This window comes from Hyaena hyaena, unplaced genomic scaffold, assembly GCF_003009895.1.
Source record: "Hyaena hyaena isolate Hyena2069 unplaced genomic scaffold, ASM300989v1 scaffold_385, whole genome shotgun sequence".
In the NCBI taxonomy this organism is placed as follows: domain Eukaryota; kingdom Metazoa; phylum Chordata; class Mammalia; order Carnivora; family Hyaenidae; genus Hyaena; species Hyaena hyaena.
Window position 1 is genome coordinate 1355467 of NW_024081022.1, and position 22797 is coordinate 1378263.

The 22797-nt window shown below is 63.7% G+C and overlaps 2 protein-coding genes across 2 annotated transcripts in view; both read right to left on the reverse strand.

Moving 5' to 3' along the window:
• NES (nestin) overlaps positions 1-1888 on the reverse strand; it is an 8975-nt gene extending 7087 nt beyond the window's left edge. Inside the window, exon 1 of the mRNA XM_039251290.1 lies at positions 571-1888. Coding sequence (XP_039107221.1) covers positions 571-1763 — 1193 coding nt within the window. The 5' untranslated portion in view covers positions 1764-1888. The remainder of the gene's footprint in view (positions 1-570) is intronic.
• Positions 1889-17436: 15548 nt separating this feature from the next.
• Positions 17437-22008, reverse strand: CRABP2 (cellular retinoic acid binding protein 2). Its single transcript, XM_039251447.1, has 4 exons — positions 21823-22008; positions 18523-18701; positions 18277-18393; positions 17437-17872 (listed from the first exon to the last, which is right to left on the reverse strand). The coding sequence occupies exons 1-4, from the start codon at positions 21890-21892 to the stop codon at positions 17822-17824; spliced, it is 417 nt and encodes a 138-aa protein (XP_039107378.1). The 5' UTR covers positions 21893-22008; the 3' UTR covers positions 17437-17821.
• Between the last annotated feature and the right edge of the window lie 789 nt (positions 22009-22797).

The window sequence follows — 22797 nt, forward strand, 5'->3', positions numbered from 1 at the left end:
CCCCCGCACCCCTTCCCAGAGAGGAGGACAGGGGCCCCTCGACCCCTCCCCCGCACCCCTTCCCAGAGAGGACAGGGGCCCCTCGGCCCCTCTCTTCGCCCTCAGGCTCCTGGCTCCTCCTCCAAGGATGTTGAGTGAATGGTGACAAGTGCCGCTCAGAATTCAGCTCCCACAGGAAGGGGGAGGTGAGGGAGGAGAGGAGATGGGTTACAGAGGGGAAGAGAGGGGGGAAAAGTAGAAGCAGAAGGAAAAACGATTAATCAAAAGGCCTGGAGCCCGGAGGGCTGGAGGCCAAACGCCCGGGTCCCAATCACTGTCTCCTGGTCCCCACACCAGGCCCCCACCCCCTCCGCTTCCCACATGTTCTGGAATCTTTCTCCTGGGGGTGGGGGGTGGCCGTGGCGGGGAGACCTCTGTCTGGCCCAGGCGGGAGGCTATTTTCTCAGCTGCTGGTCCCATCTGCGCAGTGTGAGGGGGAGCAGCTGTCCCCAGGCCTCTGGAATGTGCTAGGGGAGCTGCGAAGCCTAGACTCGGGAGCGGGGCTGTGGTTGCACATCCAGGGCCCCCGACCGTCCCCCCCCGCCCCCCGCCCCCGGCAGAGGGAGGAGGAGCGCGGCGGCCAGAGCGGCAGACTCCGCGCTGCGGGGGCGCGGGGGATGGGAGGTAGCGGTGTCCTGCGCATCTTCTGAGCGACAGCAGAGCCCAGGGGGACGCCGGGGGCCGTCCAGACAGTGAGGAGGCGGCCGCGGCTCCGGCGCCCCGCTGCCCTCCCGGGGGCCGTGCTTTGGCAGGGCCCCGAGCCCCCGCCGCGCCCTCCCTCCTCCAGACAAAGTTGGGAAAGTCAAGGGCCTCTGGCCCCAGGACGGCTTTTCCGGGCAGCGGGCCCCGACTCGGCAGCACCTCCACCCCCCGCGTCCGGTGCCGTGCCCTGGGCCCCGCGGGGCCCGCCCCGACGCCCCGTCCCGCCCGCGCCCCCCGGTCACCTGGAACTGCTCGGTGGCCCGCAGCCGCTCCTGCCAGCGGCCCTCCAGCCTCTGCTCCAGCGCCGCCCGGCGCTCCCGGAGGCCGCCGCGCTCCGCCTGCAGCTGCTGCAGCTCCAGGCGGCCGTCGCGGGCGCCCTGCACGGCGCGCCCCAAGCGCTCGCGGGCCTGGCCCAGCGACGCCTCCATGCGCGCCACGCGCTCCTGGTAGCCGCGCACCGCGCCGCGCCACGCCGCCCCCAGCCGCCGCGCCAGCTCCGCCAGCTCGGGCGCCGGCGCGGGGGGCCCGCGGGGCGCGGCGGGGCGGCGGGGGGCGCGCGGCCGCGCGCTCAGGGCGGCGCGCTCCTCCTCGTGCGCCGCGCGCGCGGCCTCCAGCTCGCGCTCCAGCTCGGCCGCCCGCGAGCTCAGCCGCGCCCGGGCGCCCCGCTCGGCCTCCGCCGCGCGCCGGCTGCGGGCCGCCTCGGCCGCCGCCCGCTCCCGCGCCAGCCGCTGCTGCTGGCACCGGGCCGCCACGCCCTCCACCTCCTCCGCCAGGTTGTCGCGCGCCACCTCGGCCGCGTGCTTCTCGCGCCAGCGCTGGTCGACGAGGGCCCGCAGGGCCGCCAGCTCGTCGTCGGCACGGGCCCTCCACGAGGCGTCCCCGTTCTGCGCCCGGAGGCCGCCGAGCTCCGCGCCGAGCAGCTCGTTCTGCTCCTCTAGCGCCTTGACCCGCGCCAGATAGGCCTCCAGGCGCCGGTTGAGCTCCCACATCTGAGAAGATTCCTCCCCCAGGCAGCCCTCCATCTTGCTCGCGAGGCTGGCCCACCGAAGGCGGAGAGGCGCGGGGCAGCGGGGGAGGCCAGCGACTCTCAAAGCGCTGAGGACGGACGGGAGGGAAACGGAGACCGACGGGGACAATGACGGGGCGGGGCGAGGAGCAGCCAGCGACTGAACGTCCGCAGTGGGAACGAGGCTATTCATACTCCCGCCAGGCTGGCGGGAAAAGGGGCGGGACCCGGGCCTTAACCCCTGGAGTTCGGGATAGCGGGGCGGCCCGGGCCCCCGCGCCCCGCCCCGCCGTGCTGGAGCCCAGGGAAAAGCGGGCCTGGGGAGTCCGATCCCAGCGTGGGCCTCTGAGAGAGGAGGCCGCGAGCAAGGTCATGACCGCCATAAAAGCAGACTGGGCGCGGGACTGGGCCTGTGGAAGGGAGGCGCGGGGCCCCGGGGCGCCTCGAGGGGGGTACTGCGACGCGCGCTCCTCTGAGGCTCAGTTTCTTCATCCATACAATGGGAGCGTTGATGGAAGTCTCACGGGGCTGCCGGACGTCCCTGTTTGCAGATAGCAAGTGCTCTTCTCCCTCCTGAAATGCAGACAGAGGACAGAGGGACACTGCCCGGCACGTGTGCACACCCCGGGAAACGGGGAGGCGTGCGGCGAAAGGGTGCGCACCCCGTTACTCACCTCCGGCCTTCCTGCCGCTCTTCCGGGTGACCTGAGGTTCGCAGCCCCACTTCTCAGGTGGGCGGAGGCCCGACCCCCGACCCCCGAGCTCCGGACAGCGCACCCCGTCCTGCCCTCGGTATCAGGGGGTTTCTGGGCAGAGGGTGCCCCCTGGTGGCGAACAGATCAGGCCTGGAAGCGGCCCCTCTTTATCACAAGGAGCCCGTTTCCTGAGCCTTCTAACGTGTTAGTGACACTCTCTGAATCCTCAAAACTTCCCTTTGGGGGTTCTGCAGTTCTGGGAGCGGAGAGCTCCCGGGGGTGGGGGCAGTTGGGCCGGCCTTCTGGGGGGGGGTCCTGGAGCTGGCTAGGAGGGACAGGGAAGATGCGCAGTACGTAGAGTAAAGGGGAGGCAGGGCCAAAAGGGGAGACTCGGGGATCTTTGCGGAAGGAACGTCTGCTCACGTGAATCCAGCTTAGGCTGCGCAGTGCGACCCCAGCACCTTCTGTGGCAGCACCCTGTCCCGCCCTGGAGGAGCCAGAGAGCGGGGGAAGCAGGGAGAATGGAGACGGCTTCTGCGCGGGGGTCAGTGACCAGAAGGCCATCCCAGCAATACCCTCACCCCTGTCCCCAGGCCAACTGGGCTTTGGAATTCACTGCCAGCATGTGGAATGGAGCCCCGGGAGGGGTGTGGAATAGGGGAACCCAGAGCGTCCGTGCCGACCGAGGCTGAGGCCTCTCCACCCTCACGTGACCTGGCAAAGCGGGCCATCTGGCTTGCGATGGGGGCTCCCAAGAGCTGTGTCCAGCAGAGCTAACTTTCGGTCTGTCCCCTTTCAGATGTGGGGAGAGAGAGCAGCATACTCGTGATCCCCTGGGGTCCTGGATGGGGCTCCCTGGAGGGACGGGGTGGCACCGGGGTGGACGGCCCCTGGCACGGTCACCCACAGGGGAGACATCTGGCACTGTGTCTCGTGCAGAGAGCATCGGGTCTGACTTTTGTACTTTCTGGCTAAAGGAGCTTGAGCAAGTCATAACCTCTCTAAGTGACCCTCAGTTTACCTGGTTGGCAAAGGAGGTTGCTGTGTATCCATGGCCATAAGTTTGTTCTCCGAAGATCAAACAAGACTATCACCATGAAAGCCGTTACTCTGAGAGCAAACTCTCCCAGACACACTCTGGGTGAGTGTGGGGATCGTGGGGAGCAGACATGCTCTAGAATGCTGGAGAAGGAGCGTGGTACTGAATTTCCCAAGGCAGGAGGAGGCGGGTTCCAGCCGGCACAGCCTGGCGGAGCCACATCAACGCTCAGCAGATTCTAAAGAGACAACGATACCTGAAGCAATGAGAAGCTGACAGGAAGGCCCTTCATGGAGGCCAGCAGGTACTCAGAGCCACCTGGCCTCCTGTCCTCCCCCTGGGGGGGCATTGGATTACCCGGATTTTTTTTTTTTAATTTTTTTTTTAATTTATTTCTAGGAGAGAGAGAGAGAGACAGCGTGAGCAGGGGAGGGTCAGAGAGAGAGGGAGTCACAGACTCTGAAACAGGCTCCAGGCCCTGAGCTGGCAGTCAGCACAGAGCCCGACGCGGGGCCCGAACCCACAAACCGCGAGATCATGACCTACGCGAAAGTCAGACGCTTAACCGACTAAGCCACCCAGGCGCCCCAAGATTACCCGGATTTTTGAAAGGCCTTCAGCCGCACTTCCTCTCTCCCCGGCCCAGGACACGTGGGCCACAGGATACCACGGTGGGTAGGCACACAGTTCCGTGGCCATCCCCAGGGACCTCCGAAAGCTGGGGAGGTCTCCGTGGGCCGCCGCTCAGAGCTCTGTCCTTGGTCTTGACTGTCACACATTTTTGTTAAAGACCAGGATGAAAGCAGAGAAGCTGTATTTGTCTACAGGTTATGCAAGAGCTGGAAGGTTTTGACAGAACGGAAAAAAAAAATGAACCGGGTGACATTTAACAGGGGTAAATGTAAAATTCTGTTTTTTGATTTCTAAGTCAACAGTGTAAGGAAGGAACAGTAAGGGGGTGGGGGGGCGCCTGGGTGGCTCAGTCACTTAAGCATCTGACTTTGGCTCAGGTCATGATCTCACAGCTTGTGAATTCGAGCCCCGCGTCGGGCTCTGTGCTGACAGCCTGAAGCCTGGAGCTGCTTCAGATTCTGTGTCTCCCTCTCTCTGTGCCCCTCCCACTGCTCCAGTGCTCGCTCGCTCTCTTTCTCTCTCTCAAATATAAAATAAAACATAATTAAAAAAAAAAAAGGAACAGTAAGGAGTGTGCACAGTGCAGACAGCCTGAGGGTTTTAGCAGACCACAGTTTGTCATGACCCAGCACTGTAAGGTGGCTGCCCACACAAGTGATTGATGGATGCGAGGTGTCCAGGTCAGAGGTGCTGACGCCCCCAGGGCCCCCAAACCTGGAGTATAGTGCTGGGTACTGTATTTTATGTTATTTGTAAATGTTTTTATTTATTTTGGAGACAGAGAGCACAAGCAGGGGAGGTGCAGAGAGAGGGGGACAGAGGATCCAAGAGGGCTCTGCGATGACAGCAGAAAGCCCGACGTGGGGCTTGAACTCACAAACGATGACATCATGACCTGAGCCGAAGACGGAGGCTCAACTGACTGAGCCACCCAGGTGCCCCTCCGGATACTTTAAGACAGATCTTGATAGGCTGGAACTGATCCCGGAGAAAGAAGATTGAACAGCAAGAGAACTTGGAGGAATGTTTGATGAAGACTTTCTGAATCTAGTCGTGTCCCAGCTGAGCTCCAAAGCGAAAAGCGACAGCCTCTCAGCCTCTGAGCACCGCACACACCCTGAAGAGTTCTTCCAGAGCCGCCCGGAAGGACTCTGTGCCTTGTTTACGTGGGTGAAGGCAGCCTGAGTTGGAGGAGCCTGTGTGCAGGTGCCCTGGGGTGGGAGGAGCCTCTGTGCAGACGCCCTGGGGTGGGAGGAGCCTGTGTGCAGGTGCCCTGGGGTGGGAGCAGCCTGCTTGCAGGTGCCCTGGGGTGGGAGGAGCCTCTGTGCAGACGCCCTGGGGTGAGAGGAGCCTGCGTGCAGGCGCCCTGGGGTGCAGGTCCACCCTGGGGGGCAGCCTGAGGCTTCCTGGCCCTCTGCTCAGAGAAGAGTGACGCCACCAAGGTGAGTGGGTGTGGGCCCCCCAGGGGTCAGCTCCTCAGGGGTGGGGTCTCCTGGGCACGGGGCTTGCTCCTCTGTCCTCTGGACCTTACTGAATAAGGGACACTGACTCTGGGGAGGGACGGCAGGGAACAGAGGGGCCACAGGGAGCGACAAGGAAGGTTTTGTGTGCCGAGAGGACTCGGTCCTCAGGGACCACAGCACCGGGTAAGCGGCCCTCGGCCCTGTTTCCCGCCTCCTACAGAGGAGAGAGGAGCTCAGCAGGGGTCTGCTAGAATGGCCTTAAGGGACAGGAGAGGGAGCTAGGACAGGGTGTTATGAAGGTGGTCAGGGAGATCTCAGCCCGCCTCATCTTTCTTACTTCCCACCTTCTTCGCCTCATAATGCAGAGGCTGGGGCATCTGTCCCCAAGTCGGCCCCCTCCTTTTCTCCCCGTGTCCCCGCGCTTTTCCCAGCCAGGGGGTGGTGGGGCGGGCCTGGCTGTCTCCCCCGCAGCAGGGCTCGCAGCCTCCCGGGCCTCTGTCCTGGCAAAGAGGCCGAGGGACAGCGGGCGGGGTGGGAAGAGCACTGAACAAAGAGCCCTGTCCCTTTAGGCAACGTGGACGCGTCAGTGCACCTCTGGGTGTTGGTTTTATTTATTAAAACAATACTTATGAAGCACATATTGAAGCCAGGTGCACCTTGGAAAGGAATCACCAAGGACTAGTATGGAGCCCATCCTGGGGGGTGTGGGCCTATTGGAGGACAGGGACGGGGGCCACAGAGCGTCATCCGTGGACAGGTGGGCAAAGAGGCGGTATGGTTAAATCTGGGCCTTTGCCCTCAAGGCCGCGAGAGGGTTTTAAGTCAGTGGCAGGGCGATCTGGCCAGACCTGCGTTTTAGGAAACCCACTGCGGGGGGTGGAGGTGGGGTGGGGTGCGGTGAGAGAGAACGGCCAGTCAGGAGGCTGTGGCCACCGCCAAGGCTGGATGTGACGGGTGGGGAGGCCGGGAGTGCAGAGGAGGGGAGAGTCGTGGGAATACTTGGAATGTCAGTTCCGGGAAGAGTGACAGGTGGGGACGGAGGGGGCGCGGGGGCCCGCGGAGACGTGCGAGGCGGGGCTGCCACTTAGAAGGATGATGCACCAGCGGGCGGAGAAGGGGGCCCAGGGGCGTGGACGAGGCCGTTCGGGGAGAGGAGGTGGGGTGCAGCTGTTCCCTTCCGTCTCTGGCCGCCTGCAGAGGGGCAGCCTCCCCGCGGCGGGCTCCGCGCTGACCTGCGCCCTGCGGTCGGGCGTGGCCACCAGGGGCCGCTGCTGCCTCAAGAAGTGCGGCTTCCCCTGGGAGCCGACGCCTAAACCCTAACACAGGTGATCCTATCGTCATCGTCCATGGCTTCTGCAGGAGGAAAGCACTCAGAGAGGTCAAGTAACCTACCCAGCAACACACAGTCAGAACCTGAGCGCAGAGCCCAGCCTCAGCCTGCACGGCCACCGTCTCTCCCGCAACAGAGCTGGTGGGGGTGGTCGCAGGACGGGTCAGAGGCCACCTGGCAGGGAGAGACGTCTCATTCCGTCATCTTCCTCAGGGGCCACCCTTAGGCCACACGGAGCCAGCGGGTGACCGACTTGGGACTCAAGCCCCTGTCCCTTGGTTAAAGTTGAGTCTTGCTCTCCCACCACCACTGGTGCCCCCAGCTTTGGGAGAAGCGGACAGAGGAGAACAAGAGAGCTGGACTGGAGCTGGGGCTGGGGGCGCAGGCCAGGGATGTGGGCTGGGGGTGTGCTGGGGGCACAGGCTGAGGGTGAGGGCTGGGGGCGTGCCAGGGGCATGGGCCAGGGGCAGGCTAGGGGCACAGGCTGGGGGCGCAGGCTGGGACGCAGGCTGGGGGCACGGGCAAGGGGCGGGCTGGGGGCGCAGGCTGGGACGCAGGCTGGGGGCACGGGCAAGGGGCGGGCTGGGGGCGCAGGCTGGGACGCAGGCTGGGGGCACGGGCAAGGGATGGGCTGGGGGCGTAGGCTGGGGGCACGGGCAAGGGGCAGGCTAGGGGCACAGGCTGGGGGCGCAGGCTGGGGGGCCGGCTGGGGGCACGGGCAAGGGGCGGGCTGGGGGCGCAGGCTGGGACGCAGGCTGGGGGCACGGGCAAGGGATGGGCTGGGGGCGTAGGCTGGGGGCACGGGCAAGGGGCAGGCTAGGGGCACAGGCTGGGGGCGCAGGCTGGGGGCACGGGCAAGGGGCGGGCTGGGGGCACAGGCCGGGGGTGGGCTGGGGGTGCAGGCTGGGGGCGCAGGCCGGGGGCGGGCTAGGGGGCGGGCTGGGACGCCACACCAGCATCTGCGTGTTGGCAGTGCCTGGCTGCCCTGCCCACACTGAGCTCCCGGCAGGTGTCTGCTGACTCACTGACCGCACCCCAGGGCTGAGTTTGGGCCACAGCAGGGCACTGAATGAGGGCACAGACACACCATAGCATGCCCGTTGGATGAGCAGTCCCCTGGAAATAGTGGGCCGAGGCCGTGGAGAGCGCCGGCCCCGGAGTCAGACCTGAGTTTGAGCCCTGGGGAGACTGCGAACCGCCCCGAGTCTCAGCTTCTAAGGCGGGAACAATACTACATACCCAACCTGAGCCCAGACTGCTGCCTCTGTAACTCTGTCTGTCCATCCAGACTCCTAGGCGCCTGGTCCTTCACAGGAGCTCAGTGTGCGTCTCAGTGGGACCTGAGTGAAGAAGGTGGAGCTTCCGGGCCCCCCGCCCCCCCCCGCCCCGCCTCTGCATGCCACCGTCACCCAGGCGTCCTGGAGACCAGGCGCGCGCCGCTGTTGGGCGCCCTCTGGGAGGGGATCGCTGGCCCAGCTCCACTGGACAAATAATGCCACACTGTTTTTCACTTTTATATTTTTATGTTTGTTTATCTATTTTGAGAGAGAGAACATGAGCAGGGGGAGGGGAAAAGAGAGAGGGAGAGAGAGAATCCCAAGCAGGCTCACTGCTGTCAGCACAGAGCTTGACATGGGGTTTGATCTCATGAAGTGTGAGATCGTGACCTGAGCTGAAATCGAGTCAGGCGCTCAATCGACTGAGCCGCCCTGGCGCCCCCCCCCCCCACTTTTTTTCCAAGTGTGCGTAGCAGTTACTCCCCGCCAGGAGCACACAGAGGTGCCGCTGCTCTACGTAGTTTTGGTCCCGTCAGGTTATTCATCTTCTCTGGCCGTGACGTGTGTTCACTTGCTACGACTGTGGGATCACATCCCACGGGTGAGCCTCACGAGCCTCATGCTGAGAAGGGAAAGCGAGGGGCAGAGCATAAGTGTTCAAACTCCCGCAAATAGTGTGTCACTTGGCCACATGCATATGCAGTCAAACGTGGGGCTCAAGCTTACCACCCTGAGACCAAGACCTGAGCTGACCGGGTGCCAGGGTGGCTCAGTCGGCTGAGGCTCCGACTTTGGCTCAGGTCGTGATCTCAGGGTTCATGGGTTGGAGCCCCCTGTCGGGCTCTGTGCTGACGGCTCAGAGTCGGAACCTGCTTCTGATTCTGTGTCTCCGTCTCTCTCTCTGCCCCTCCCCTGCTCATACTCTGTGTCTCTCTCTCTCTCAAAAACAAATACACATTAAAAATTTTTTTAATGATAATTTTTTAGTGTTTTTTTAAAATTTATTTCTGAGAGAGAGACAGAGAGAGCATGAGCAGGGGAGGGTCAGAGAGAGAATGAGGTGCAGAATCTGAAACAGGCTCCAGGCCCTGAGCTGGCTGTCAGCACAGAGCCCGATGCAGGGCTTGAACCCACGAACTGTGAGATCATGACCTGAGCCAAAGTCGGACGCCTAACCTACTGAGCCACCCAGGCACCCCTATTGTGAAAATATTTTTGAAAAGCAAACTTATGATAAAGCTAAAGATGGGGGTGGTGGTTCCCTCTGGGGAGAAGGAAGGGGGTGCAGGGGGTGGACAGGTGTGCCGTTGTGTGTGTGATATTGTGCTGTACGGGCAGAGTGCGTGAAGTCTTTGAAAATACAGACAGAGGGCAGGCGTATCTTAAGCATCTGAAGGCTCTTGGGTCAAAGGGCCCAGACTTTTCTAGTGTGGACCCAGGAAGCAGAGCTGGGCCTGTGAGGCGGAGGCTGTGGGCCCAGGTACCAGCCTGGACAGATGCCATGTCACAAGACTTGCCTCTGTGGGGCAGCAGGTGCGGCCGAGGGCACACGTGCCGGGCGCTGGTGCACAGACCAGCTGCCCGCCGGGGACCCAGCCGCCTGGGACCGTCCCGGAGGACCTGCGAGGTGTCCCTTTCCCGGGACCCCCACAATCTAGGAATGGACAGCAACGCGTCCTGGCCCCGGGCGTGCTCTTCCACCCTCCCCAGAGTGGCAGCCCCGCCCGGACCCACGACAGAGTGTCCCCTGGCCCAAAGCAAGAAGCCCAGAACTTAATTCCAGGAAGAACCTGCTTGTACTGCGGGACCAAACAGGAGCCGAGTGGGGCCAGAGAGGCCCGACCAAGCTGCGGGAGCGACTGCCGCCCAGCGCCTCCTCCCCAGGGCTCTGGGAGGCCTGCCCCAGCCTCCCCCTGCCTCCCCCTGCAGAGGGGGCCCCCACGGGAGCCCTTTGCGGGTGCCTTGTCTCTAGGACACCCCCCACCTCGTCTCCCTCTGGGGGTCCAGAGCCGAAGGAGACCCGCTGGGAGGGCATGTGAGGAGAAGGCGTTAGATGTGAGTCCCGTCCGGGGAGCCTGGGTGAATGGCGGGGGAAGGAGGGACTCTGGGCAGCCGGGGTGGGGGTGGGGAGGGGGAGGTATATTTATCTGGTGAGCTAGTGGCATTAAAAATAACCGGGGGCCCTGAGTAACCCAAGCTCCACAGCCGTCTCTGTTGGCGGAGGCAGTGTGATGGGGCAGCAGAGCCTGGGACCCAAGTCCTGCTCACCCCCCGCCCCCCCACCTCTGGGGGCTCCAAGGGATGGGGCAGGCGGGTGCCCAGGGAGGGGAGGAGGGGGGAGCAGGGAGCCGGGCAGGAACAATGCTGGCTCCCAGCCTGGCGCTGGGGTAGGGGGCGAAGGCAGGGGGAGGGCGGGGAGAGTGGGGTGGAAAGGGAAGAAAGGTGAGGTGACAGCGGTGTCCCCGCCCAGGTGTGCTCACACGCTCCTCTGGCTGGTCCCTGAAGCCACCTGAGCAAGGAGCCTGTCCCCTGGGTTGTGTCCAGTGAGGAGCTGAGGCTGCAGCAGGAGGCACTTAAGTTAGCCTTTGGGAAGCACTTCCCCGGAGGGCTGGGAGCCAAGGGAAGGGGTGAGCCAGAGAGGGCCGTGGGAGGGCGAACAGTAAGCCGCAGACGTGGCTGGGCCGTGGCCCGCGTTCTCGCCCCGACACAGGCTGCTGGAAGGGTGACCTCATCTCTCTGCCTCTGCGTTTCCACAGTCCCTTGTCTGGTTTCTGCTTCGGGAGCCGTGATGACAGGACAATTACAGGAAAGCTTGTCTGAAAAGTTTAGCCTCTGCACGGCTGGCAGGGGAGGCTGGAGCCGAGCCCCAGGCAGCCTGAGGGTGGCGGACGCCAGGGCGGTGAGAGGGCCCTCCTTGTCCTTCGCAGCGGGCTCCCAGGTCCCAGCCTGGCTCCGGAGCTGAGGGGGGCCGTGGGATGGCATGCTTGGCACCCGGCAGGGGGTCAGGGGACATGTCCTCAGTGGTCGGGAGCTTGAGGACAGGTGTCAGGGATGGCGCTGGCTCTGCCCCCCGGTGCCTGCACGGGGCTCGCGCTCTCAAAATGTGTGTCAATAGGGGCGCCTGGGTGGCTTAGTCGGTTAGGCGTCCGACTTTCGCTTGGGTCATGATCTCGCGGTTCGTGGGTTCAAGCCCCGCGTCGGGCTCTGTGCTGACTGCCAGCTCAGAACCAGGAGCCTGTTTCAAAGTCTGTAACTCCCTCTCTCTCTGACCCTCCCCTGCTCATGCTGTCTCTCTCTCCCCTAGAAATAAATAAAAATATTTTTTTAAAAAAATGTGTGTCAATAAATGCTGCCCATCTGAGGCCTGGTCTGGGTCCTGCCTCTCTAGGCAGCCTTGGAAACAGCGCTAACCCCTGCGCCCGTGTGCGCCCCCCGGGGGGGGCGATGAACCCCCTCCCCCCCGTCTCCTTATGCTCAGACACATCCCTGGGTGTCTGAGGTGGGTGCGGGGCTGGGTGTCCCTCCCGCACGCTGGGACACGGGAAGGTGCCCCCACCCACCCACCCACCCAGAGCGGCTCTGGGCTGAGCCCAGGATCCCCTTGCTTCAGGCTCCTGCTGAAACCTTAGCTTCTAATCCCCCACCTGAGCCTCCGGGCCCGCACCTGTCCTGGCCTCATAATCCGCCGCCCAGAAGGAGAGAGAGGCCCAGCGAGGGCGTGGGCTCCCCCATGCAGAGGGAGCGCGGGGAGCAGGTCTGCGCCCTGAAGGACCCCGTCCACCCAGAGGGCGAGGGGAGGGCGTGGAGGGGCCCAGCCGACGCCTGCGGGGACCAAGCCACTTCGCCCTAAGCCCAAGCAGCCCCCTTTTGTGGGACCAGTGATTCCCCTGCTGTCCCAGCGACCCCCCAAGCAGGCCACACCCCTTTCTGGTCCTCAGTTTCCTCAAAGGAGAGGCAGGATCCCAGAGGCCCTTCCTTCTGGGACTCTGGTCTCTGGTTCTAGAATTCCCAGCTTCTAAGATTCCACCTCAGGGCAGCGGAAGGGAGGGCTCACTGCAGACTGTGCAGCTGGCGGCCGCTCCGGCTTGAGTCACCGACTTGAATCCCAGACGGGCTTGTCACACCTGCTCACCTTCGGGGTGGGGGCAGGAGCTGGGACCTGAATCGAGTCTCCCAGATGCCCCAGGTGTCCCCGGCGGCTGCCAGAGCTGCCCTCCCCTCTGCCTTCGGATCTCCCATGGCCCCGGCAAGCGGCCGCGACCCTGCAGGCCGGGAGAGGCTGGCCGGTGCTGGTGGAGGAGCTGGGGGCGGGGCGGCCTGAGGTTTCTGGGGCGCTGGGCGAGGGCAGAGGTCAGGCAGACATTTGATGAGGAGGCCGAAGAATGCAGGAGATGACCTTTTACATCCCTCCGGGTTGGCAGAGTTAGGGGGTTGGGGGGACAGCTCCCAGGGATGAGAGAGGGACCAGAATGACATGGGAATGATGATTCAGGAGGAGACCACGGGCTGGGGTTAAGTGGGGTCAAGCCCGTGTCACCGTGCCCCCTTCCGCGCTGGTGACCGGGGAGGGGCTGACCCCACCATAGGGAGCAATTGTCAGTGCCCCGTGGGGAGCCTGAGGGAGGGGGCAGAGGGGGCAGGGGGAGAGGGACCAGGCTCTGGGGCACCCCAAGGGAGCAGGGAGGGAGGCCCCCTGCCCCTTACTGGGCTGCTGGGAGAAGAAGTCTTCCTCGAGGGGAAGGAGGCCGTGGCAGGGCTGGGGAGGAAGGGGGAGACCCCGGCGGCCCGGCTGGGGGTGGGGGTGCCCAGGCTGCCAGGTTCCTGCAGCCCAGGAAGAGCCCAGCCCAGAGATCCTTATCCAGGACGGGAACAGAACTGGTTTCTCGACTGGCAGTGCCAAGGCGGACGGGGACAGGAAGAGGCCGGGAGGTCAGGGGGGCGGCAGCCCCGAGGGAGGGGCAGGAGGGCCTGCCCCCCGGGACCCCCGGGCGTCACCCGCCTCCGGGACAGCCCTGCCGGCTCTGGCACACAGTCTGCGCCCTACTCACCCGGGCTCCCTTTCTCTACAGACCCAAGGAACCCCAGCCCCCCAGTCCTTCTGCCTGCCTCCCCCCCCCCCCCCCCCCCCCCCCCCCCCCCCCCCCCCCCCCCCCCCGTCTTCCTCAGGTAGCGCTGGCCCAGCCAGGGGAAATACCTGGTTGGACTCAGGTTGCCCCCCCATCTCCTACCACCCCCCACAACACTCCAAGGCTCCTGAGGTCACTGGGGGAGGGGCAGGGGAGCCAGCAGCCCAGTCATGAGGGAAGGGGCGGGGGACGGGGGGGGGGCACTCCTCAGGGTCCGCTCCCTTTCATCCCCCGCCACAAAGGGCCCGGCCACCCGGTGCCATCCATCTTGTGCCTGTGGCCGTCCTTCGGGGGCCCTTTGTTGGGACCTGGGGTCAGAGGGCCTGACCAGCAAGCGGGCCTCTCTCCTATGACTCCCACCCCCTCCTGGATTCCCTCCTTCTCCCGGACCCTGCCCCCACCCCCCAGCCCTCCCAGCCTCTCCCTCTCCCCTCACCCTCAGGGCCCCCTGTCTCCAGCCCCACTTCTGTGCGCCCTCCCCTCTGGGTCCCTTCCAGTCGCACGCAGGCAGGCACGGAGGTGTCTTCCGGTTCCGCCCCCCCACCCCCACCCCAGCCTGCAGGCTTCACCTCTTCGGTCTGGCTGTGCCCTGAGTCTCTTGGCTTTGACCTGTGAGGCCTGTCTCCGGAGCATGCTCCTGTCTCTGCACCGCACGCGCGTGCACGAGCGTGTGCGCACCTCAGTTTCCCTAGGACATTGGTGCAGGCCTCCCCCTCCCCCGGCCAACCCCAGGGGGGAATCACACGCACCCCCTACCTTCTCTGGTCTCCTCGCTCTGCAGGACCAGAGCAGGTGGGTGGCCCAGGTCCCTGTGCTGCCCCTCCGTGAGCTCTGAGAAGGTCCTGCCCCAGGCACGTCGTGGGGGGCGGGTCAGAGCCCTGTGCATCTCCTTCCAGAGGCACCCCTGAGTAATGAAGGCCCAGGTAACGGGCGAGGAGGAAGAGAGCTTCAGGGCGGGAGGGAAGCTGCAGGGACTTTCTCACGGGCTGGGCCAGATGGGTGAGGCGGCCCCTCCCTGATCCCATCTCTCGGTCCTGGGCTGTAACTTCCCTGTCCCCTCGGGCTGGAAGGCGGGCGAGTGCTGGGGAAGCAGAGCCAGGGGGCGGGCCTCGCCCTCAGCGAGCCCAGTCTGGGGGGGGGAACACACGGCCATTGTCCCTCAGGAGCCCCCAGTCTGATGGAGGAGACCCAGGCCCTGCCATCTAGGAGCCCCTAGTCTGAGGGGGGAGACCCAGTCGCTGCCCTCTGGGAGTCCCCAGTCTGATGGGAGAAGCCCAGCCTGATGGAGGAGACCCCGTCCTTGCCCTCCAGGAGCCCCTAGTCTGACGGGGAAGGTCCAGCCCCTGCCCTCCAGCCTCTTGGGAAACAGAAACATGCCTCTAGTCTCTGCTCTTCTCAGCAACTTGATTCAGGAAGAGATAAACTGGGCGAAAAGCAAGAGCAGATGCTCAAGCCACACAGGCCTGAGAAGGGGGCAGGGAGGGCCTGGGGAAAGGTCTCTGGGGGGGGGGGGACAAGCTAAGGTGGGAAGGGTGAGGTGTTAGGGGAGGAGGGGATGCAGAAAGGAAATGCAGCTGGGCCTCAGGCTGAGGAGTTAGGGCACTTCCGGATTAAAACAAACCAAACTGGCATCCAGAAAGCCCGGATCCATCTCTCCATTTCTGAAAACAGCACCCCCACACAGCCGCTCTTGACACTTGGCCTTTTCTGGCCCCTCGTGCCCTGACTCGGGGATCACGTGGTCCACACCCTCGGCTCCAGCATCTCGCCAGCCTCCTGCTGGCCCCTGAAGGCCCCATCTGGCCTGCACTCCAGTCCCTGGACCCTGGGCGGCCCCAGACTGTCCCCGGGGACTTCACCCTGTGCTCCCCTGCCTCGGGAGCGTCCCCGTCTGCTTCACCCCACTGCATCCTCAGGCCCCCGACGTTCTCCGTCCTCCAGAGCACCCGCTCTCAACACCCCTGCCCGCCCCCCGTGTAAATGAGGTCTCCTCGGTGGTGCTCTCTCCCCTGCCCCCCTTTCCTTTGGGCACATACGTGGCTACATGGTCTGCTTACATGGTGCACTTATGTTTCTAGTCTTCTCTTTCCCGCTAAAGCTCTGTTCCCTCCCACAGGCCCCATGAAGGCAGCCGTCTTGCCCATTGGATTCATTTCCGTGTTCCCAGCACCTAGCAGGGTGCCCAGCTCCCAGAGGCTCTCGGGAAACAGCCGTGTGATACATACATGAAAGGGCCCACCATCTCCCCCACCCCAAACTCAGAGAGGGGACCGGCCTGCCCGAGGAGTCTGGACACTCCTGGGCCCTGACCTTCTGCCCTCAGCTGCAGCATGTGGCCTCTCTTGAGGGGCAGGAGCTAGGGGCCCTGGCCCCAGGGCACCCTGGCCTTGCAGGGAGCGGAGGCTCACCTGCCACACACAGGCCGCGATATGTGACCACTGGCTGTCAGCACTGCTGGTGGGAGAGGCCGCTGCCAGTGACAGGCCAAGCTTTGGAGAAGTGCTGGGCTCCCATAGGCGGGAGGGCGGCTTGCCGTGCGGGGGAGGGGCACATGCAGGAAGGCGTAGGGTCCACGTGGCAAATGGCCTCTGATGCCTGTTTGGACTGTATTCCCGACAAAAAGAGGGGCTGCAGCTAATACGGGTTTTGTTTTGTTTTATGGTGTTTTGAACAGGACACCGACATTATACAGTTCATGTTTTGAAGAATCCCTTCTCTCGCCCCCTGGCAACATTTTTAAAAATCTTTTTTAAAAAATTTATTATTATTTTTTTTAATTTTTGAGAGAGAGAGAGAGAGAGAGAGACAGAGTGAGCAGGGGAGGGCCAGAGAGAGAGGGAGACACAGAACCTAAGGCAGGCTCCGGGCTCTGAGCTGTCACAGAGCCCGACGCGGGGCTCGAACCCACCAGTTATGAGATCGTGACCTGAGCCGAAGTCAGACGCTTAACCGACTGAGCCACCCAGGCGCCCCCCACCCCAGGCAGCATTTTGAAGGGTGGGTCAGAGCTGTAGGATCCTCATTTTGTGAGGCCTTACTACTGCTAAGTGCTGTGTACGTAACGAGACCCATTTAACCATGATGCTTTGCGAGGTGGCCGTTGTACATAATTGCTATGTTCTCGATTAGAAATCTGCAGCCCTCCTTACAGGAAAGTGCTCCTTTCCATCCCATGGGACCCCGGGAGGCTTGTCACACCGGCCCGCCTGTCCCGTGGACATGAGGTCCGGGCCCCCCTGCCCTGCCACTACCAAGTCGACAGTCAGGCGATCCAGCAGAACCCAACCCTTTCTGGGACGAAGGTATGGACCCTGGGAGAGTCCCTCTTGTTTTGGGGACCCCAAGCTGTAACCATGTAAGTGGGGAGCATCTGAAGACAATTTTCCAGGATGAAGGGCAAACGTCTATGTGACAGGGTTGAATGTGGCCAGAACACAAAGGGAGCAGAACAGGATGGGGGCGGGGGAAGAGGCTGGTGACCTTGCCCGGATTTGGCTGCACCGAAACTTCCCAGCATGGAAGCCATTAGACCACAGACCTAAGGCTCAAAGAAACGAAGTAACTTCTTTGAGATCACATAAGCAGCCGGTGACGGTGACGGCTTGCTCTCACTTCACCCCTGGACTCAGGAAAGTGCTGCTGGATAAACAGGTGAGCCCTGAGATGGTCTGGGGGGGGGAGCCTTGGCCTGCGGGAGGGGGGCCGGCACTTGAGAGAGAGATGCAGTAGGGCCTGGACCTGAGCGTGCGTGGGGGGGGGAGGGCGTGGGAGGGGCAGGAGCGCTGCGTCAAGGCTGAGACAGTGGGGTCCCATCAGGAGGCCTGGGCAGGAGCACGGCCGGCCTGCGGGCGCGTCGGTGAGCTCACCTGGGACCATGTGGGAGGCCGAGGCCAGGCTGGGGTGGCCCACGGACTGGAGCTGGAGGACAGGAGGAAGCTGGCTCACCCTCATGGGGGGAGTCGGCTCTTGGGGGGCAGGGGCAGGAGGCTGGAGGGGGAGGGGGAGGGGCAGGCCCATCCCCCCCCCCATCCTGCTCTTCAACACTTGCTTGAACACTGCATTTCAGAGGCAAAGTGGAACTCAGGAGACTCATCTGTCCCCTTCCCAAGAAGCCAAAGACAGGTTATATTTTTTAAAACATTTTAATAAAATTAACCAATAAATATTCTACACTGTGTAGGCTACCGGGACACAGAGTGGAAGCCAGAGGGCTTGCAGGTCCCCTCACACAGAGAGAGGCTGTGCTGGGGCTGCTTTGGGGCCGGGACTGCTGGCTGGGGAGGGGGAGTGATTCTGGACCCGGCGATCTGGGCTCTCGCCTTGTCCCTCTTTGTTGGGGGAGGGGAGGAAAGGAGGCCCCGCTGGAGGCATCCCAGCGTCCCCGGAAGTGAGCAGGGTGAGGGAGTGAGGGAAGAGCTAGCCTAGAAGGAAGGGGGGAGGGGCAGTGGGGCAGGAGCACGGGCTGGGGGGCGGGGCTCTGGCGGCTCTGGGACCCCCCCGGCCGCTCACTCTCACTCTCGGACATAGACCCTGGTGCACACGATATCATCCGCCGTCATGGTCTAGAAGGACGTAAGTCAGAAGTCATCGTTAACCTGGAAGGCCCCTGGTCCTGCTTCTAGATTCAGGACCGACAGGCAGGAGCTGGCCCCAAAGTGCCCTGGTGTCATGGGAGGGAGGATGGCGACAGAGCCCCCTGGGCTCTGTCCTGCATCCTCGTCCCCAAGCTGTGAGGATGTCCAGAGGCCACCCTGCCTCTCAGCCCACATCCCTTGCTCCACCCGGACACCCTTCCACAGCCACCCAGCGGTGGCATGTGGGACAGGGACAGCTTAGTCCTTCCCCAGCAGCCCCACCAGGAGGCGGGGGACCAGCTATAGTGGGTCCTGACCCTCCAGCGCCCTGGCGTGTCCCAGCAAAGCCCCGAAGGCGGCGCCGGGCTCGTGCTCAGCGGGGAGCAGCTTACCAGCACCAGCTCCCCGTCATTGGTCAGCTCCCGGGTCCACGAGGTCTTGGGGCCCTCTCCCTTCAAAAGCCTCTGCTCACAGACCATTTTGTTCTCACTCTCCCACTTCACCAGGCTCTGCAGGAGAGAGGCCAGGTGAGCCGGGTCCGCGGCAGGGGCGAGGCCGCGAGAGCAAAGAATCCAAGAAGGCAGGGATTCCTGGATTGAGGGAGGGCAATGGAGGCCACCCCCCGCCCAGGGACTCACCTTGCAGGGTCTCCCGTCCACAGTCTGCTCCTCGAACTCCTCCCCGATCTTGAAGTTGATCTCCGTGGTGCGCACAGTGGTGGAGGTTTTGATGTAGAAAGTGTCTCCCTCCTGCTTGATCTCCACTGCTGGCTTGGACGCGGCAGCCACCGCGATCTTCCTCAGCATCACGTTCACCCCTGCAGGGGGACGCAGGCACCCTCGCCTTGGTCCAGTTCACCTCACTTGCCTCCCTTTGTCCACCCTGCTTGAGACCCTCTGTTGGGGTGGGCTCGTCAGAGTCACCGTCTTCATCCCTGCAGGCCAGACCCTCCCCAGGCAGGCCTCGCTGCTCCCATCCGGGAAGTAGGGGCCACTCTCCTTTCTGCCCTACCCGCCTCCCCTGTCTGGTGCTGGGTTGGCCTTCATTTGCCCCAGTCCCTGTCCCTCCCCAAATTGAGGAGCGGGGACCCGCAGCGGGTGAAAGGGTGGGGCGGCTGGTCCCATCTACGGAATGGCCAGAGGCTCTGCCGTGAGATGCACTCGGCCCTGACATCCACAGGCTCGGCCTCTCTTGCGGGCCAGGTGACGCTGGGCAAACAACTGAACCCTTCGGAGCCTTGGATTCCTCAGTTGTAAAGTGGAAACAACAGCTTCTTCAGAGCCCAGCGCACAGGTGATGCGTGCGCAAGGGTGATGGGCGCGCAGGGGTGATGCATGCTTGGGGGTGATGCGTGCGCAAGGGTGATGGGCGCGCAGAGGTGATGCATGCTTGGGGGTGATGGGCGCGCAGGGGTGATGCGTGCACAAGGGTGATGGGCACGCAGGGGTGATGCATGCTTGGGGGTGATGGGCGCGCAGGGGTGATGTGTGCTCGGGGGTGATGTGTGCAGGACTTAGGGCACACGGCGCTAGTACACCTTTCAGTTTTCAGGAAGCAGGAGCTTTTCTTGCTGCTATTATTTTTACTGAGAAAAGGAAGTCAAAGAAAAAGCCAGAGCTGGGGCTCAAAGTTCCCTGCATCAGACCCTTGCCCCCCTGCCCTCCTGGCCCCTCCCCCCGCCCCTGCGCCCACCAAGATGTTCCCTGCTCTAGGATCGTCCTGGCCTCGGTGGTCAGGTCTTCTTGTTCAGCCTGTGTGACTCAGAGTCCCTGGCCTGTCCCCACGTCCTTGCCCAAATTGGACCCCTTCCCTTTGCTCTCCAGTCACTGAGAAGGGTAGGGACGCCAGGAGAGTGCAACTGTCTTACAGGAAGACAAGCAGGCCAAAGGCGTGTCTAAGTATCACCCCACTTCACCCTCTGGGTACCCCGACCCTGACCTGGAGCAGAGACCTTCAGGGAAGCAATGGGTGGGGATCAGAGCTCCCTGGCCCTCCTGCGGACCTGGGTTCCTAGAGAAACAAATCCGCTTTCCCCTTCGCACCAAAGCAGACCCACTCTGTTCCAGAAGAAGGGGCGGGGGCGCCTGGGTGGCTCAGTCGGTTAAACTTCTGACTTTGGCTCAGGTCATGATCTCACAGTTCGTGGGTTCAAGCCCCGCCTTGGACTCTGTGCTGACTGCTAGCTCAGAGCCTGGAGGCTGTTTCAGATTCTGTACCTCCCTCTCTCTGCCCCTCCCCTGCTCATGTTGTCTCTCTCTCAGAAATAAATAAAACATTAAAAAAAAAAAACCCAGAAACAGAAAGAAGGGACCGGGAGAGTGGGCGGACTCCCCCAGGGGTCCCAGGGAGAAATGACCGAGGTTCCCAGACCCAGTCACCTCGGTAGAGGAGACCCATCCCATCCTATCTTTATTCTGTGTTGCCCCGGGAAGTCCGCGTCACTATCGGACACCCATCTTCCCTGTCACAGGAACAGAGTCTGCTCACACAGCCAGCCTCCCTTAGTGGATGGGACCCATATCCCGGGAAGCACCTGGGCAGGCCTCACCCAGAGAGGGATCCTTGCCTGGGGCAGAGGGGGCAGGGGGGGCCTGACCTCCTGCAGAGGTGAGGCTGGGTGAGACCCCGCTCTAGCCAGGGCTGTTTGTCTAATGGGTCTGTTTTCAATCTGCCCCCAGCAGGACCTGAGGAGGGCACGTGGCTCTGGGGGACCCTGCAGGGAGGACAAACAGACCAAAGACAGATGGACAACAGGGTTGGGCTTGGGCTCTTAGCCTCCAGCTGGGCCTGTGGGTGTGCCTGGCCACCTCCGGCCTCATCCACTGGGGACTGGGGGGGGGTGCGGGGGGGATGGGATCCAGACAAGGGGGTAGGGAATGGCAGCGAGGCTTTCTGAAGGGGGAGTTTTGATCATTTTGGTTTTTAATTTCAGCAAGGGCAGGGCGGGATCGGTGTGCTGGGGTTTGGAGGCAAGAGCGATGGTGAGGCCTGATGGGAACAGACTCTTCTGAGGTCCAGACTCACCCCTGCATCCCGCCCCACACGAGGTGTGCCCCCCACCCCTGCCCAACTGGGGTCACTGTGTTCAGTCCCCATGCTTCCCTGCAGGCAGCAGGGGTGCCCAGGTTCTTAACCAGCCCCTCTCTTCCCAAAGCCCCCTCCCAGCAGCCCCGGCTCCCCCCCCCCCTCAGGGCACCCAGGAATTGGGAAAGGCGGTGAGAGTCCGCTTCATTCCCCCTCACCTTTAACCCCCACACCTTACAGGGCTGCCCCGGGCCTCCGAGGAGGGAGGGAGAAGAGAGCCCAGATTTTTTCGGAAATGGGGGGGTTGGCATTTCACCCGAAGCCATTTGTTGAAATCCAAGAAAGTGATAATTACCCAGAGATTTAGGACTCAGGAGCTGCCTGCTTTACAAAGGTTTTTGTCTCCCAGATGGAGGGTGGAGGGCCCAGAGTGGAAAGCGTGGAAGCGGGAAGGAAGGGGCCTCCGTGGGAGCCCGCGGGGCCCATCACCTGGGGGGTGGAGCCGGGCGCAGGGAGAGAAGGAAGCTGCCCCGGGCTCGGGGCTAGGGCTGGGGGGGGGGCAGGGCAAGGAGGCGGCAAGGTGTCCGAGGGGCTCGGTTGAGGAAGGACGGGGGCTCCCAGCCGGGGGGAGGGGGTGGGGGGGGCGGAGGCAGGGTCTGCGGCTCCGGAGCTGCCCTGCCCCACCCCCGAGGACACCGACCTCGTGCTTTCTACCACAGCCACAGGCTGGTCGCCACAGGAGCTGGCACCGGAGCTAAAGGTCCCGGCCCAGAGCCCCCGACCCCCCGGCGTTCGGCCCCTTTTTGGGGGGATGCGGACGCCCAAGCTCCCGCGCCTTGACCCCTGCCATCCTTTCTTTCTCGTGCGCACCTCCCCGCGCCGCCAGCCCGCCCGGCGCTGGAAAATCTCCTTACCCAGCACTTTGAGCAAATCCTCGAAGTTTTCCGACCGGATGATCTTCCAGTTGCCTGAGAAGTTGGGCATGGTGGAGGCGCGGGGGGCGGTCCCCTTGGATGCTTTGGTCGGAGCACTGGACGCTTTCAGTCAAATGAGATGTTGCCGTCGCCTGGTCGTGAGACCCAGGAGCCAGGACAACCCCAGAGCTGGCTCGGGCTCCCGCGCGGGCAGCTTTTATACCCTGCGCCGGCCCGCCCCTGCCCGAGGGGGGGGATGGCTCCGCCTCCCGCCCCGCCCCCACCCCACCTGGGGGGCCCTGAGCCCCGGCTCCCCTGCCTCTGGAGCTGGCCCCGTGGGCGGGTCCAGGGCTCGCCGGGCCGAGACAGCTGGCTCCCGCGCCCGGGGTGGCTGGGGAGGCGACACGGGCGAGCGCTCGGCTTGGGCTCTCAGCCGAGAGAAGGGGGCACCAGGCCCGGGGCGCAGAGACCCAGGTCTCACGTCCTGCAGTGCGAGCCCCAGGGTCACGTCTCGCTTGGTCCCACCGCTCCCCAACCCGACTCGCTGCGCTCGATCCTTGGCGCCGGGCACCCAGCTACCCCACCGGCGGGCGAACCCCGCTCCGAGCCGGAGCTGCGGAAGAGGCGGGCGGCGGGGCTCCGCTCCACTGGGGCCCGAACTGGGGTCCAGCGCGACCGCCCCAAGTTCAGGGACCCGCCGGGGAGGCCAGGGGCTGCAGGGCCAGGCACCCGAGTGGGGCAACGGCGCCCCCTGCTGGAACGGCTGGAGGGGGCTGGGAGGGGGCGCCCCCCCCCCCCCGCGCCACGCTGGTCCCCCCCAGCGTTTAGGGCTGCGGCAGTGCCAGGGGACGCTGGGGACTCTGGAAGTTGGCGCGGGGGAGACTCCTTCCTCTTAATAGTTGGGCGGGCATCGAAGGGTTAAGCAGGAGCCCCGGGCGCGAGGCTGGGGAGGGCAGAGGTCACAGCCAATCACTT